A 16,033-nucleotide genomic window follows, 5' to 3' on the forward strand; every position below is an offset into this window, starting at 1 on the left:
CTCACACTCTCTCTCTCTCTTTAATTAATTTTGCATGACTTAGTTTTCTTTGTTTTAAACATTGAGGACAATGTTTGTTTTAAGTTGTGGGTGATTGAGTTCTTTGGTTTCATAACGCATGCAGCAGTCCTCTGTCTTTGTTTCCAATTCTGTTCTTGTCTGCTTCTGTTTTTGTAATTTGGCTCGCGTTGCGTTCTTTGTTTTTTCGTTCTGAATCCAACCATATAAAGAACGTGAAGTTTGGCCAAGTATTTTGTGAGATACGTGTAATTCTTTGCGCCTGGGTCAGAACTGCAGTTTGTTTATTGATTTTCAATTCCTTTCAACTTTCGGTTTTTATTTAATTAGTTTTTATTTTGTTGTTTTGTTTTGTTTGTGGTAGTCACTTCCCAATTCTATGATGAGATTGAATTTTATTTGCAATTAACTTTCAAGAAATGTTGAGCATGACAATAATTCTTTACATTATCTTTGTGTTAGCCTTATTTTTGTGATTAGACTTTGGAAATCCTTATGCACACAGCCACATTAATATGATGTTCGATTGGGGAGTTCACATGATTTAAATTCCCAAATAAGGGTGTAGACTTATATAACCCTTATCATGTGAGCTTTTGAGCCTATGCCTTTCTTTCTTGAGTGTTATATACTATTCGATAATTTTCTTGTCTACAAGTCGTTGTGATCTCATTATTCTTTGTTTTGGTCAAGTACTTGAGGATGTTTAAATTGTTTGCTAGAACTACTTTCATGATCTATTTGAGGCATACTTCGTGAACCACATGGATTCTTGGAAGTGATATAGGTCTTGTTTCTTTCGTTTGAGCCCTTCTAGCCAACCCGTATCACTTTTATCCCTAGTTAACCCCCTTGTGCCTTTTATGTAAGCCTTTTTCGTTCTTTACCCAATTCTCCTCACCTTAATCTATCATATGTTTATCCTACACCCTTCTAAGGAGTTTTGTTGAGTATTTTCGTTGTTAAGGGAGCATTGCACAAATTGGTCAATCATGTGGAAAGTGAAGGATACTATCTAATAAATAATAAAAAAAAAAAAATTAAAAAAAAAAAAAAAAAAAAAACTAATTTCGAAGCCTTTTCAACTTGAGTTATTAAGCCCTAGGAGTGTTTTACATTTAATGCCCTAAAGCTAGCTAGCTTGGGAGTCATTGGCCTAACACTCGCTACATGGGTTGATTAGAAAGCTAATGGAGTTAGGAGAAAAAAAAAAAAAATGTGTGAAAAATAAAAAAATAAAAATAAAAAAATAAAAAAATTCAAGACAGTATCAATTCTGTGCTCAAAGTGCAAGATGTTATAATTTTCATGGAAAGCTCTATGAATTCCTTAGAATTTGTTCATTCCTTATCTTTTTCTTGTTTCACCCATCACCCTAAACCCCATTACAACCTTAGTGAAAGTCCTACTTGATCCAAGGAGAAGTGTGGTTCCTCATGTGGAGAATAGGTGTGGAAGTACTATGGTCGGATGGTTTAAATGTTTTCAAGTATGCGATATCTTCCCATGAGATTTTTTATATTTGTCATGTGCCTTTATTTCAATTATGTGAGTACATCCTATTGCTTTGATTCCTCTCACATATATGAGTGACACTACCTAGTCAAATTTCGAGTGCTGTCATTGGAGTGAACATCCTTGGTGAGAATTGAAGTCAAAGCTTGTTCTTATTTGGTTATTTAACTTTTGTGAAGCATAAGTCGTAGTTATGTTAATGTTGGCTATGTCACACACGACACTCCAAGTTGTTCAACTAAAGTTTGGTTAACCCTTTGATAATGTCTTGAGTTATTGTTGCTTATTTCTTGGAAGTTAGCTAACGGTTGGTGATTATCTCTGAGATCAATATTGGGAAGTTAGTCCATCGCTTGTTTGCGTTGAGTCTTTGTTCTTTTGTTTTTATTTTCTGTGTTGTTTTGCTCGAGGACTAGCAAAATCTAAGTTGTGGGTATTTGATAAGTCCATAAATATACTCATTTATGTACTCTCTTTACTTAGGCTTTGTAGAAGAATTAGACTTAAAAAGGGCTTATTACTTCACTTTTCTGATTTTCAGCTTTTCTGCGCTCTTGGAAGGTTTTTAAGGGAAAATCAACTTTTCGGAGGAATTTTAGTGCAAGGTCAATTGGAGATGAAAGCTAACACCTTGAAGTTGAATCTGTGATTTTTCCAGAATTTTCTACCGAGCCAATTGGTACAGTATTACAAGTAAAGTTAGCCCACGTGCAGACAGGACAGTTTCGTACATGTTACGTGAATATGAAGAAACGGAAGCCTTCCCGAATTTTCCAAGTTACGTGCTATATATGGTTGGAAAGATAAGACATTTATCTTTCTAAAATATATTTTTCCTGATTTTTCTAGAAGGCCGAAGATCCCCAAATCGTGTGACAATTGGGCTGAGCTGTATTTCCCTGTGGAGTTAGGAATTGTGATCTTTACTTTCCTATTTGGATTCCTTGTTTACCAAGACTTCTTGGACGACTTTTCAGTAAATTTTAGGGTTTAGGACTTTGATTTAAGTCATATAAAAGGCCAGCCAAGGCCCCATACAGATATTCACGTCCGAAGGAGATCAACCGCGCAAGAGGAAAAAGCTGCCAGCGAGTTCTTTCTTTTCCTTTCTTCTTTTAATTTTCAGTTCTTATGTATTTATTTTTGAGTTCATCCCAGAACATGAGTAACTAAATTCTTGTTAGTTAGGGCTTAATCTTGAAGCCCTAAACATGATTTCAATTCTATAAACAAGTTTGAATGGATTTTTCAGTTTCTACAAGCGGGATGATTTCGGTTTCTCGATGTTATGTGAATTCTGATATTTTGTTTCTTTGAGTAGCTAACTTTGAAGCATGTATCGGAATTAAATTGTTGTAGAACATAGGTCAATTGCCATATTGAATGTGTTCTTGTTTGCAACGAATAATTGGGTTAAGAACTAGTTATGAGAAATCGATTCTTGAATTCCTAATAACAAATGCCATGTTTTAGGGTTTTTGTGACACTCATATTCTCTTTGATCTTAATGGATTCTTGATTGTTAAATTGAGTAAATGCCATACTGGATTTCAATTAAGAATACACGTATTGATGTAAATGCCATACACTTTACATACACTTAAGAGAGAATCATACAACTCGAGTCAAATGCCATGATCTTGTTGTGAGTGTCGTCATCATATGCTTGCTAGAAATTGATTATCTATTGTTGTTTATGGATTGATTGATTGTTTGGAGGTGGATAGTGAGTCCTAGCTATTGTTCTTGATTGATTTTAAACTAATTTCTCTTAAACTCTAATTTAAATTCTGTTTTGTTTTCTTTTATTTACAAAATCAAATCAAAACCCCCTTGGTGTTGGCGTGTGTGTGGAAGTCCTTGTGATTTCAATCTTTATTTTGTTTTCGTGTTTAATTGTGTTCTAGTTTTCTTTGTGTGACATTGATAAACATCTCTTTAGATTACAATCTATGTGGGAATGACCCTTGCTTGCTTACTATACTATCATTTGATTTGTGCACTTGCAAGGTTTTAATATTGTTGTTAAAAATTACCAACACCCATTATTGAAGCAATTCATCTACTTAGTTCCTGAAAATCCTTAAATGATAAATATATATAGATATGTGTATAGTTTATTCCTATAAAAATTCATGGTTCTGCTGAGTTCTTAATTATAGCTTGTAATAAGATTGTCCCACTGTCCCTCTCTTCTCTTGCCTGATGAACTAGTTAATAGGTTGTTGATTTATTGTAAGATGAAAGGCTCAAATTTCTCACAAAATTGTCTCTCATATGTATATAATATATACGGTACCTATTCATCCAAGGAAATGTTGATCCACTTAACTAATATTGTCTCACTTGTTTTGGCCGCTACGCACTAATTAATTACAAATTTATAAATAAACCCAATTCTAGACATGTATTTATAAAAAAACCCAAACACTATTTAAACATAGAAACACACCCAAAATCAACAATTGTATATTTTTTGGGTGTGTTTATAAATGGGTTTTGAGTGTGTGTAATTATGAGTTTTGGGTGTGTTTATAAAGTGTTTTGGGTGTTGGTTTTTTTTTATAATTTCAGCCCCCATTTTGGGTGTTTTAGTGAAACTTCCTTAACTAATCCACTAATGGAGAGCACCATCACGTGATGACCTCTCAAAACAAATGGAGCTCCAAGTGCAAATATAAAACCCAAAAAATAAGGTAAAGGGCCCACCTGCAAATTCTATATTGAAGGTCCAATGAACTTGTATAAACTATAGACAAACAAACATTGGAAGATTGTGCTCACTTCCTATAACAACATGCCTCTCAACATGCCTCTCACAGATTGTGCTCACAAACATTGGAAGAAATTCAAAGATGCAAAGGCCGAAAGTACAAAAACCTATTGCTCAACACACCCAACCATAATATAGGAAATATAATACTTGCTCAACATACCTTAGCACATAAATTCAAAATTTTCTTATTTCTTTAAAACTTAAAAAAGTCGTACAAATTTGGTAAAAAAAAAATGTCATGACATGGTTGACCTCACAAAGCAACAACCCTATTTACGATATCAATAACGCTAGCGGCATCAACCGTGACAAATTTCAAGTTTTATAATAACTAAGGTGGCTAATATATATCACGACAGACCTTGTTACAAATTAGGGGTCAAGAAAGTTTAAAATGAATAATAGATGCGTAATGCCATAGATTCATACAGAAAACTAAACAAGAATGTAGAGGTCGTCCTCAATGGTCACCATCATTGGTGATGTGACTGAGGACCCAAGAACATTGTCCACGTGTACTATGTTGCTATCATGCGCCGGTCTATGTTCCTGGCGCACTTGGTCGTCCAGCTTTGAAGGTTTCAACAAAACTGAGATCTACATGGCACTGCGAGAAAAATTTAGGGGGAAGTAGAAAAATAGAAAAAAAGATAAAGAAACATTCAAGCCAAAAACTTGCCAACCCATCTCTATCTATCCCATCATTCGCTTTCTTCCTCAATTTCCTTTTGTTGCTTCTCCTTGGAATCCAAAGCTTTAATCTTACCTCCTCAGTTGGCCATCTCTGTCTGTTCTCATTTTCTGTTTTTTTCTTTTTCAACTTTTGCTGCCGATAAATTATTGGCTTTCCTTTATTGACCTACTTCATCTTTCTTCTTCTTCTATCCATAAAGTTGAGTTCTTGATTAATCTCTCTGGATTTCGAAGCTACCCATTTCCCAAATCTCTCTCGTTCTTCTCCAATTTTTGACAATTTCAATCTGGGTTCTTTGGAGATTTGGTGCATCGTTTGGAGCAGAAGAGGCAGAGGAGATGATGATGATGACAATGGAGGGGATGATGGATAAGGGTGTATTGGATGATATAATAAGGAGGCTATTGGAAGGCAAAGGAGGAAAACAAGTGCAGCTATCAGAGGCAGAGATCCGTCAACTTTGCGTCAACGCCCGCCAAATCTTCCTTTCTCAGCCTAATCTTCTTGAGGTGCGAGCTCCGGTTCGCATATGTGGTCAGCTCTCTCATCCTCTCTTTCTCTCTCTCACAGTATTTTTCATGATCATGATGGTGATTTGAATTGTCCAATTACCAGGATCATTTATTCTTTTGTGCTTTCATGCTTCTAGATGATTATGTAAAAGATTGGTATTGAATAAGAATGGTGTCGGAATTGATAATTTGATTAAATTGGGATGTAACAATTTTGCGTTTCTCATGCTCTGTATTGGATAATGAACTTTTGGAGTATTCTGTTTGAATTTTGAGAAAAATACGATCGTTCTTATGCTATGTTCATTAGATGAATTGGACATCTATTTGAGTGATCGACATGTGGCATTGCATGTCATTTTGTTCATTAGATGCAATTTCTGTCTAATAATGTTCATTTTCTGCTCAACAATGAACATGAAAGGCAAAGAAATAACTTTATTTCGTAATGGCCAGTTTTTTTTTTTACTTTGTAATAGGATTTGAAAACAACTTGATTTGGATGTTCCTTTGCTGCATTTTGAGTACTTGGTACCATTTTGTTTTCTTGGTCCCCTTGTTGTACATCATGGGACAGTGTATCAATGATGCTCTAATGTAGCTTGCATCAAATACAGGGCAGAAATGATAGTTGAAAGAAAACATAGTACAATTATCTCCTTATATTTCTCTGTGTCCTTGGTGTTCCTAATATTGCAGGCGTCTTACAGGTGATATACATGGACAATACCAAGACCTGCTAAGGCTATTTGAATATGGTGGTTACCCTCCTTCTGCAACCTACCTGTTTCTTGGAGATTATGTGGATCGAGGCAAGCAAAGTTTGGAGACAATATGTTTGCTTCTGGCCTATAAAATAAGATATCCTGACAAAATCTTCCTTTTGAGAGGAAACCATGAAGATGCAAAGATTAATCGAATATACGGGTTCTATGATGAGTGTAAAAGGAGATTTAATGTTAGGCTTTGGAAAATATTTACTGAGTGCTTTAATTGTTTGCCTGTCGCTGCACTTATTGATGAGAAGATACTTTGTATGCATGGGGGGCTGTCACCAGAGTTGGAAAATTTGGATCAAATAAAGGAACTTCAAAGGCCAACTGACATTCCAGATAATGGTCTTTTATGCGATCTGCTTTGGTCTGATCCTGATGCTAGGATTGAGGGCTGGGCAGAGAGTGATCGAGGTGTTTCCTGCACTTTTGGAGCTGATAAAGTTATTGAGTTTTTAGATAAGAATGAACTTGATCTCATTTGCCGGGGTCATCAGGTAACCCTATTTCTATTTGAGGAACTTGAATCCAAGTTACAATACAAATGACATAACTGTATATATGTGTAGCCAAAATAAGCCTCCCTGCCCCTTCTTTCTCCTTTCCCCTATTAGTTTTATAAATGACGTCCACTGTGTTTTGTTCTAGTAAAAACATTGCAGGCATCACCTCTAGGCGTCCTTATGTGCACAGCGTTAGGACTATTTGCCAAATTATTTTCATGATCACTTAATCCAACTTGCCCATATTAATGGTTATAATAAGTTTACACTGTAGGTGGTGGAGGACGGCTATGAGTTCTTTGCAAAACGAAGATTAGTCACTATATTTTCAGCTCCAAACTATGGCGGGGAGTTCGATAACGCCGGTGCTCTATTGAGTGTTGACGAAGGTCTAGTGTGTTCCTTTGAGATATTAAAACCAGTGGATAATAAAGCATCCCCAAGTGGTTCTAATTCATCCAAGTTAAATCTTAAAAAGGTATGTGTACCGTTCTTTATTTTATTTTTATGATGTACGTATGATGATATCTAATCGTGATGGCGTAATTTTGTGTTTCTTTGGGGCAGCTTCCTAAAACTGGAAAGAACTGATTATCTGGAGATTTCTCACAGCTCAATTAGGAGATACAACAAGCCCGACTGATGCTAGCGAGTTTGGATTCTATTAATATGAGCTTGGCAAGAGAGAAGCAGCGACTTCTGAATCCCAAAGTTGAAGGCTTGATCATATTGAAAGTTTCTGATAATTTTATTGCACGAAAGTTCTTATGAAATTTGTAAATCATAACTGCATATGTTATTGCTTGTGCAGGGAAGAGGTGTTTTTGGGTGTAGACTCCTTTTGGTCAAAATTTGCTCATCAGAGCAAAATTTGAGGGTAGGGATTTAGAATGGCTTGCGTTGGTTTCTGTTGAGCATGTGTATATTAAGCTTCATTATAGCATTTCAGAATGTACTTTCACTGGTTTCCTGATGGCCTTTTCGTTCAAACGCAATATAGCGGCTCTCAATTCATATCAAACGAATCATTTTCCTTTTTTCTTCTCTTTTTTCAAAGTAAATATGGTTAAAATCAGGCCAAAAGCAAGCTAGTAGTTTTTGTTTCTAGATAATCACCGTTGTTATCTCCAACAATCAGTACTCATAGGAGTGTATATTTCTACTCTAGTGGAGGAGCTATAATTTTAATGAGAGGGTACAAATTTATCGTATTATTAAAAAAAATTTCAATACAAGCGATAGTAATTTGGAGGAGGTAGATTTCCCACACATACTGTCGTCTTTTCACATGCTCATCCCCCCAAAACTTTAACCTCTTATTGGGCCAGGCTTGAAAAAAAATTGAGGTTTTCTGTTCTACATTTTTTTGGGCTAGACTGATAATTATACTGGGCCTAGAACACAAGCGTGTAAAACTGCTAGGGCTCCTTTTGGACCACACTTCAACAAAACCCAATACGTGTGCGGCCGAAGCTCCATTAGAAACAATAGACCCTCACACACTTGATAAAAAGCCCGACACTAGCAGCATCAATACTAATTGTATAAAGCTTCTCAAAACCCTAGCTTCATTTGGGTCTGTCCACTCGGCACTTAGCGGCGTCCCAACCCAGAGCAACCGAGCTTCTACACCAACAGCTCCAATGGTATCTCTCTCTCTCTCTCTCTCTCTCTCTCTCTCTCTCTCTCTCTCTCAGTATTTCTATGTGAATAATATATTGCGTTTGGTGCCAAACAGGGTATCGATCTTGTTGCAGGAGGTAAGAGCAAGAAGACCAAGCGCACTGCGCCCAAGTCCGATGATATTTATCTCAAGCTTCTCGTCAAGGTATATACTTTTGTTTTTGTGCTTATTTGCGTTTATACGACTTTTTGTATGTGGGTGTGATTTCATTGCCCTTATGTATCTTACTTGAAGAATGCCTGTTGTAAAATATACATATACTACATATGTTTAGGAACGGAAATATGTGTATCTATAGCAAATGAAAGATTGAATATTTTTTGTTCCATTTTCTGTATAACTCTCTCTCATTTTGGGTTTGAATAATTTGGGGTTTTTCTTTCTGCAATGATGATATATGTGTATCCCAGCTCATTACGAGACCTTTTGTAGGTCAGGGAATAGACTTAACCCACATCTATCTGAGCCTTCCGCAACTTCGGTTTGTCAAGTCTGATTTATAATGAAAAAGTGCATCTGTTATTTCTTTTAAGGATTTTGAATTACATCCCGATAGAATAGAGTACCGTTTGGTGTAATTTGCTACTATTTGTTTTTTAGTACTTTGAATCTTTTGAATTTATTTTTCTTTTAGAATTGTTTTCTGATCCAGATTATCTAGAAAGCTGATTTCTTTCATTTTGTATCTCAAAATTCTTATAGCATTGTTTAATGACGCTGAACGATGGAGTAAATGTTCCCTGTGATGCTTTTAAACCATGCTAATGCTGATTATTGCATGATTATATCTTTTAAAAAATTCTGAGGGAACTAGCTCATATTTTTCAAATTTTGTTCCTTTGAGGTTTGTTAACCAGATATCTTTTAGTCGGATTCATGATATCTCTCTTATTTCTCTGCTTTTGTTTTTCTTATTGTACCCTTTTTTAATCCTATAATGATATGGATGTGTTGTCTGATTGGATACTTGGTTTTTCCTTGATCAGCTCTACCGCTTTCTTGTCCGGAGAACGGGAAGCAAGTTCAATGCGGTCATTCTCAAACGTCTCTTCATGAGCAAAGTCAACAAAGCACCACTCTCCCTCTCAAGGTTGATTCGATATATGCAAGGAAAGGACAACAAGATTGCTGTGCTTGTGGGGACTGTGACAGATGATATTCGCGTTTATGAAGTTCCTCAATTGAAGGTTACAGCACTAAGGTTTACCGAGACTGCAAGGGCCAGGATTGAGAATGCAGGAGGAGAGTGCCTAACATTTGATCAGCTTGCTTTGAGGGCACCATTGGGTCAGAACGTGGTATGAATTTTTAGTACCGTATAACCGTCACTGTTAGTTAAATTAGAAATCTTGTCTCATAATATCAAGTAAGCTTATTTTGGCTGCCAATGCAGGTTCTCCTCAGAGGTCCAAAGAATGCACGTGAAGCGGTGAAACACTTTGGTCCAGCTCCTGGTGTGCCTCACAGTCACACCAAACCTTATGTCCGGTCGAAGGGAAGGAAGTTTGAGAAGGCTAGAGGAAAGAGAAACAGCAAGGGATTTAGGGTTTGAGCTAATTAGAATTGAAAGTGTTATTTCTGGAATCCAATTTTGCTTCTCTTTAGGTGTCTGGTATCGTGTCTACATCATTACTCTGTTGGGTAAATTTGTTTTCAACGTGGGTTAGCAAAAACTTGCTTCATTTTTAAACGCCAATAGTTCCTATCATTTCAAAATGGTGTTTCAGTTCACCTGAAAAAGAACGTTGTTTAGTACATTTTGGGAACGCATTATTTTTCTAATCCCGATTCAAGGGTTATTTTGGTTACCATAATTTATCCTCGTGGTTTGCCTCCCACCGACACTAAACTACTATTCATGCAAACTACTTATTCCATAATGTTGGAAGAATTGATTCTACCAAGTTTGACGTAGCTATACAAACAACTCAAACACCATAAATTAAACTCAGAAGCCTCTCGAAACCAATCTAGTTGTGGTTTCATTTTTTGACTGCCGATTAGTGGTAAGGCCTGGGACATAAGGAACTCCGGAGAACTTAATCCACTCATCACCCCTAAAGAACCTCCCAGGTGTGAATTGTGCAGCATGTCTCCGAGTAATCCGCTTGATCCCCTGCCACGTCACACGCCTTGCCTTGTTAGCAGCAGGGCCTGTGTTGCGAAATTCTGTGTAGAAGCATGTCCTCAGCCCCCATTGACCCGCCCAAGGCAACCAACCTTCTGGTTGAATCACATCATCAATGTATGATTCCATGATGATGGTCCTCGAATATTCCTTCCATGGACGGCCAAGATATGCCTTGTTCACATTCTTGACAGGGAAGTAGTCGGGATCAGCGGTGATGGTGCTGTTCTGGATGACAATTGCAGATGGCTGGCGCCTTTCTTTCCTGCCTTGAGCTGTCACAATGCAAGACTGGTCTGGCAATGGCTTGCGGACCACGAAAGTGCAGTTTTGGAAGATTGCTGCAGCATCACCAAAGACAAAGTCCATGGTGCCGAAGATGGTGCAGTTGCGGTAGAATTGGCGGTGAGTATGCGTGTAAAGTGTGTCTTGGTACCCATCCATTGAGCACTTGTAGAAGATGGCCTCATCAGCACTCACCCTCAATGCAACAGCCTGATGTTTCTCTGGACCAGCAGAGTTCTCAAAACCAATATCCATTGCCATGAAGTGGTCTCCGTGGATAGCTGCATGCATCCATTCATTTAAATTAAACTAATGACATGTCTAATTAGATTTATAGTTCAACAACATAAGCATTTGTCTACTTACCAACAGTGGCAGTACGGTAGGTGGGCGTGCCATCAACAAAATTATGGTTTCCAGTGATCCTGGTCTTATTAGCGCCATCTCCGATCATCATCACATTGGTCATGCTCCTGTTAACCCGGACAGATTCATTGTAGACTCCTTCCTTGATGTAGATGACAAAGGTCGCATTCACATATTTGGGCACATGTTCTAGTGCCTCACTTATGGTCTTGTAGCCCCCACTTCCATCCTTGGCAACAACGGCGTCAGGCTTATTAGCCTTGGGAGCTGGAGCAGTGCTGATTGTGAGGAGTTTTCTGCCTCCAGCTTCATACCACTCAGGAAGTTCGAGATCCCCGTGACCAAGAATAGGGAGGCCATCAAATCCGAAAGGAGGAGGCGGCGGCGGCGGCTTGGGTCAGGATTGTTTAAGTCAGTGAGGGCTGAAAAGATTTGGGAGACCATGGCAAGGCCATTGCTGCTCAAACGCATAGAGGTCTTCAATAGAGTCTTCATCTCCTCCCCTGCATCAGTAGAGCTAGTAGTGTTCTCAAAGGCATCCAAGCAGCTCTCTTGGTATGTGATGCTGGCACTCAGCCAAACCTTCAAATCCATGATGAATGTTTTATATTTGGAGAAGTTCTCAATGTCCCCTACTCTGTTAAAAGATTGCTTGAGCTCATCAACAGCCAATTCCGTGAGCTCTTTGCAGGTGTCAAGGGCCATGGAGGTTCTGGGGTCCTTCTCAAGCTTCTGCAAGAGATTGGATTTTTTGGTAGCCTTATAGATTTGCTTAATTGCAGCCTGGAAGCCAATCTTGATCAGCTGTATCGGGTCGGTGGTGTTTCCAGCTGCAGAGGTGAGGCTACTGAGACATTCTTGCTTGTAATCAGTGGGCTGGCAAATGGCCTTGATGGCTTTTGTTGAAGCAGACTTGTCAGTGGAACTGCCTCTCTTGTCAGAGAATGGGTTTAGGTGGAAACCCTTGTCTATGCCAGCACCAACAGTCAATGCCACCACCATTGATACCAAGAAAAACCCAGAAACCACAATAATAGCAATTCTTCTTTTGGATGTCACTTCTTCATCTTCCAAATACGCCATTTTCGACGGTTTTCGAAGAGAATTTTTCTAAATTGAATACGACAATTAGTCCTTTTTCTCTCTATTTGTCACAAAATCTCCCAATGAAGCAATGAGGCAAAAGAGAGCTAGTTATGCCCCTCTGTTGTGTGTTTGGAAATTGATGCATAAGAGAACTGTGAATTTATAAGGGTGAATAGAGGAGGACAGATTTGAATGTTGGTGGTAATAAAGTTGTAACAGTCGCAGAGGGAAAGGAAGGTTCGATGCCAAGCTAGATGTTGTTACTTTCTCTCCAAAACAAGAAAAGGGAGAGGTGAAAAACAGAAGTCGAGTAAAAATTAAACTCAATGGAGAAGGCTTTGGTCAGCTCACAGAGGACAGAGCATCAATAATTTGCCCCCATAGTTAAGATTTTTTAAGTAATTAGAATCACAGTTACTTTTAGACATGCTAAAAATTAATATTCAATATTAGGTCAGTTAACTAGTCCCCTAGTCGTTTGCACGCCAGCTATCTAAATTGTTAGTAACTTTGATAGTTTGGGGAAGTGTTGAAGAAAACTACCTACGTTTGAAAACTTTACATTGAATTTGAATATACAATTGTAATTAAAAATTCAAGTTTAAATTTGTCTAAATTTTCTGAATTTAGAACTAGCCTTAACGCTGGAGTAGAAATTCTTCGATGTGATATCAACAAAACGTGAAATGTGTAATTGAAAATTTAGAGGTTTCCGGTAGTGAAAAGAAATTATAAAGAAAATCCGTGTTGAATTCCTAAATTCTGAATATGATATAAGACTTCACAAATAACAGAAAATTGAAATTAGAGAACCAAATGAAAGGTTTAAAGTTGACCATGTATTTTTTTTTGGCTTAAACTGATAATTAAACAAAAACAATGAATAAATAAATAATACAAAAAGAAAAATCAGACACCGCTAATTTTTCTCTTTATTTTCCACTATCTCATGTAAATGAGAAATAAATACTAATTTTTAACAATGTTTGGTCCTATATCTGCTACTACTATGCTAGAGAATGACACAAGTGAAAACCATCTTATTAGAGATGCGATCTATATAATATTAGTCTAAATAATTCCATTAACGATTTAATTTCTCAAACCCGCTGTAAACTTGACACCTGTTGATGGCAACCAAGCCCTTCCATCAATGAACCTTCCAACAGTAAAGAAGCTAGCCGCTGCAGCATCTTTGATAATATGGTAACCGGGCCATTTAACCCGCCCGGATAGCAAAGCACCCGGCCCATAATTCTTGTACTCACCATACCACAAGGTGCCCAAAGCAAAGTTGCCATACCACTCAAGCCACCCTCTGGGCTGCACAAGCCCACTCATATAAGTGTTCAGAAAAACAGTCCTGGAATATTGCTTCCATGGCCTTCCCAAATATGTTGGCTGAGTGGCAAGAATATAGCTGTCTTGGATTGCAAATCCAGTGCTTTGATGTGGGTTTTTTCTGCCTTGGGCTGTGATTGTGACCTTTTGTAATGGTAGGGGGACTCTCGTGTAGATTTTGCAATTTTGTAGCACGGCTGCACCGTTGCCAAATATGAAGTCTATGGTGCCATAGATGCTACATTCACGGTAAAATTGACGGAGGGAGTGAGCATAAAGGGTGTCTTGGTAACCCTCCATGCTGCACCGGAAGAAGGCCGATTGGTCAGAGTCGACTCTAAGCGCCACACCTTGATGGTTTTCCGGCCCGGCCGTGTTTCTAAATGTCATGTCTCTTGCTATAAATCCCTTGCCAGACACGGCTGCAACCATAGTAATATTTAGAAAATATGTCACTTGCATAATTGCATCCCAAGAAAAGAAGAACTTACAGTGCACAAAAATCTTTGAACCATAGACAAAAGATATGTAACATAACATGCTCCATTCGTAATAATTAAACTTGATATAGACTATGATAATTTAAGCATTTAGGATCCGATACCTTCTAATGAAAATACTTCAAAAGTAAAATATAATATAAGAATGGAATATAAGGTACTTACCAACAGTTGCAGTTCTAAATGTAGTCCATCCTTGCATGAAATTCCGTCTACCCGTTACCACAGTTTGTCCAATCCCATCCCCTACAAACATAATATTGGTTTTCTTCTTCTTCATGTCAATGTTTTCTCTATAAACTCCCTTCTTCACATATATTATGTACCTCTTGCTGCTGTAGTTTGGAGCTGCATTAACAGCTTCTGTGATTGTACGGTACTTGCCACTCCCATCTGCTGCCACAATAGCATCTGCATGCATACCCGATTGTGGATTGGATCTAAGCAGCTCTTGATCACCCTCACTGATCCATGCCGGCAAATGATCGTCTGATGATGAACTTTTATTCACTGGGGTGCCGTGATCTCTAGGAGGCTTAAAGGGTAAGCTATGCAATTGAGTGTACAAGGCCAAGACATTACCAATGAGCTGTGTGACTTGCTTCAAACTTCCCCTGACGAAATCTTCGAGACGTCTATCAGTTCCCTCAAAACCTTCAAGGCAGGTATCTTGGTTGCTGAGGGCAGCACTTAGCCAAGCTTTTAAATTTCCCTCATAGTGTTCATTGTTGTCACCACCTCGGATTTTGTTCATCTCACCCAAAGACCAAGCCAACTCAGAGACAGAGAAGTCTAGGAGCTCTTTGCAATCCTCAATTGCTAGTTGTTCTCTGTAACTGATGGATAAAGAACTGAACTTTGTGATCTTTTGGATTGCAGCTCTTGCTTCATTAAGTGTGTGCCTAATCGCAGCAGTTAGGATTGAAGCAGAATTTTGATTGTCAGGGCCCATAGTTTTGAGCTCAGCTTGCACATTGGTGAGGCATGAATTTTGGTCTTCAATTTCAGTGCAAGTTTGCATAAACATGGATTGAATGGAGGGGTTGGGATATTTTGAAGAAGTAACTCCATATGAAAAACATGAAAATGAAGATAGAATAATGAGAACAGACAGAAAATTGGGTAAGCCCATCTTTGGTTCTGTTGGAGGGAGAAAGGAAACGAATTTTATGGTCGTATGAAAAGTATTAAATTTATTTATACCCAAGGGAATGAAGAAATGTGGGAATGGCTTGTTTATAGAGGAAAGGTTCTGTGCTCGGAGTTATAAATTCACCTTCTTTTGTGCTTTCTCTCTAGACGAAGTCTATGACTCTAGTCATGCTTTCTTTTTTAGGGCATAGCCCCCAATATTCCATGCTTTTTTGGACCGACACGTTAGGCTGCCTTCTTAAACAAGTTATCCATTTCACACTGCTTTACATATAATACTTTTCTTCTGTTATATTGAACCCATCCATCTTAATTAGGGCTTAATTAATATAATTATATTTCCACTAAAAGTGAAATGAGTGCTAAAAGGTGTGTTAGATGACTACTAAGAACACATGAGCATATCAATTTACTTTTGGGGCAAAATTTTGTATGTTATGTACTTACTTTAATCCACCACCTTTTCCCTTTTTTTTTTCCTTTTTTTTTCTTCTTATACAAGTGACATTGGAAAATGAGGAGTCGAACCTAGGATGCAATCAACCACCTTTTCCCTTTTCTTTTTCCTTCTTTTTTCTTCTTTTACAAGTGATATTGGGAAATAAGGAGTCGAACCTAGGATGCATAGGTAAATGCTCTTAATCACTTGAGCTACAAGCCTTTTACATTTAATTAAGGGAGCTGATTTTCCCACTCCCTT

The 16,033-nt window shown here is 37.9% G+C and overlaps 3 protein-coding genes, 2 non-coding genes and 1 pseudogene across 8 annotated transcripts; 4 read left to right on the forward strand and 2 right to left on the reverse strand.

The window, feature by feature from the left end:
- Positions 1-4,906: 4,906 nt before the first annotated feature.
- TOPP9 (Calcineurin-like metallo-phosphoesterase superfamily protein) lies at positions 4,907-7,765 on the forward strand. 3 transcript variants are annotated; one of them, XM_021945153.2, is made up of 4 exons: positions 4,907-5,537; positions 6,226-6,785; positions 7,066-7,269; positions 7,404-7,765. In XM_021945153.2, exons 1-4 carry the CDS (start codon positions 5,342-5,344, stop codon positions 7,410-7,412), a joined length of 969 nt encoding a protein of 322 aa, XP_021800845.1. In that variant the 5' UTR covers positions 4,907-5,341; the 3' UTR covers positions 7,413-7,765. The 3 variants fall into 3 exon arrangements, with proteins under 3 accessions (XP_021800845.1, XP_021800844.1, XP_088111508.1); XM_021945152.2 differs by having other exon boundaries at positions 4,908-5,537; positions 7,359-7,765; XM_088255382.1 differs by having other exon boundaries at positions 5,398-5,537; positions 6,215-6,785; positions 7,359-7,765.
- A 513-nt stretch (positions 7,766-8,278) lies between these two features.
- Positions 8,279-10,283, forward strand: LOC110745082 (large ribosomal subunit protein eL18y-like). The gene is made up of 4 exons (XM_021945161.2): positions 8,279-8,437; positions 8,530-8,619; positions 9,462-9,773; positions 9,869-10,283. The coding sequence occupies exons 1-4, from the start codon at positions 8,435-8,437 to the stop codon at positions 10,025-10,027; spliced, it is 564 nt and encodes a 187-aa protein (XP_021800853.2). The 5' UTR covers positions 8,279-8,434; the 3' UTR covers positions 10,028-10,283.
- On the forward strand, positions 8,859-8,948 carry LOC148293482 (small nucleolar RNA snoR69Y). Its single transcript, XR_015836848.1, has one exon. It is a non-coding gene; the product is annotated as a small nucleolar RNA snoR69Y (small nucleolar RNA).
- On the forward strand, positions 9,211-9,287 carry LOC148293483 (small nucleolar RNA snoR53Y). Its single transcript, XR_015836930.1, has one exon. It is a non-coding gene; the product is annotated as a small nucleolar RNA snoR53Y (small nucleolar RNA).
- A 140-nt stretch (positions 10,284-10,423) lies between the features above and the next one.
- On the reverse strand, positions 10,424-12,536 carry LOC110746295 (putative pectinesterase/pectinesterase inhibitor 28 pseudogene; annotated as a pseudogene). Its single transcript, XR_015836226.1, has 2 exons — positions 11,255-12,536; positions 10,424-11,169 (listed from the first exon to the last, which is right to left on the reverse strand). The product of XR_015836226.1 is annotated as a putative pectinesterase/pectinesterase inhibitor 28 pseudogene (transcript).
- A 696-nt stretch (positions 12,537-13,232) lies between these two features.
- LOC110745073 (Plant invertase/pectin methylesterase inhibitor superfamily) lies at positions 13,233-15,585 on the reverse strand. Its single transcript, XM_021945148.2, has 2 exons — positions 14,347-15,585; positions 13,233-14,103 (listed from the first exon to the last, which is right to left on the reverse strand). The coding sequence occupies exons 1-2, from the start codon at positions 15,311-15,313 to the stop codon at positions 13,433-13,435; spliced, it is 1,638 nt and encodes a 545-aa protein (XP_021800840.2). The 5' UTR covers positions 15,314-15,585; the 3' UTR covers positions 13,233-13,432.
- Positions 15,586-16,033: the final 448 nt, after the last annotated feature.

This window comes from Prunus avium, chromosome 6 (assembly GCF_965620075.1).
Source record: "Prunus avium chromosome 6, drPruAviu1.hap1.1, whole genome shotgun sequence".
In the NCBI taxonomy this organism is placed as follows: domain Eukaryota; kingdom Viridiplantae; phylum Streptophyta; class Magnoliopsida; order Rosales; family Rosaceae; genus Prunus; species Prunus avium.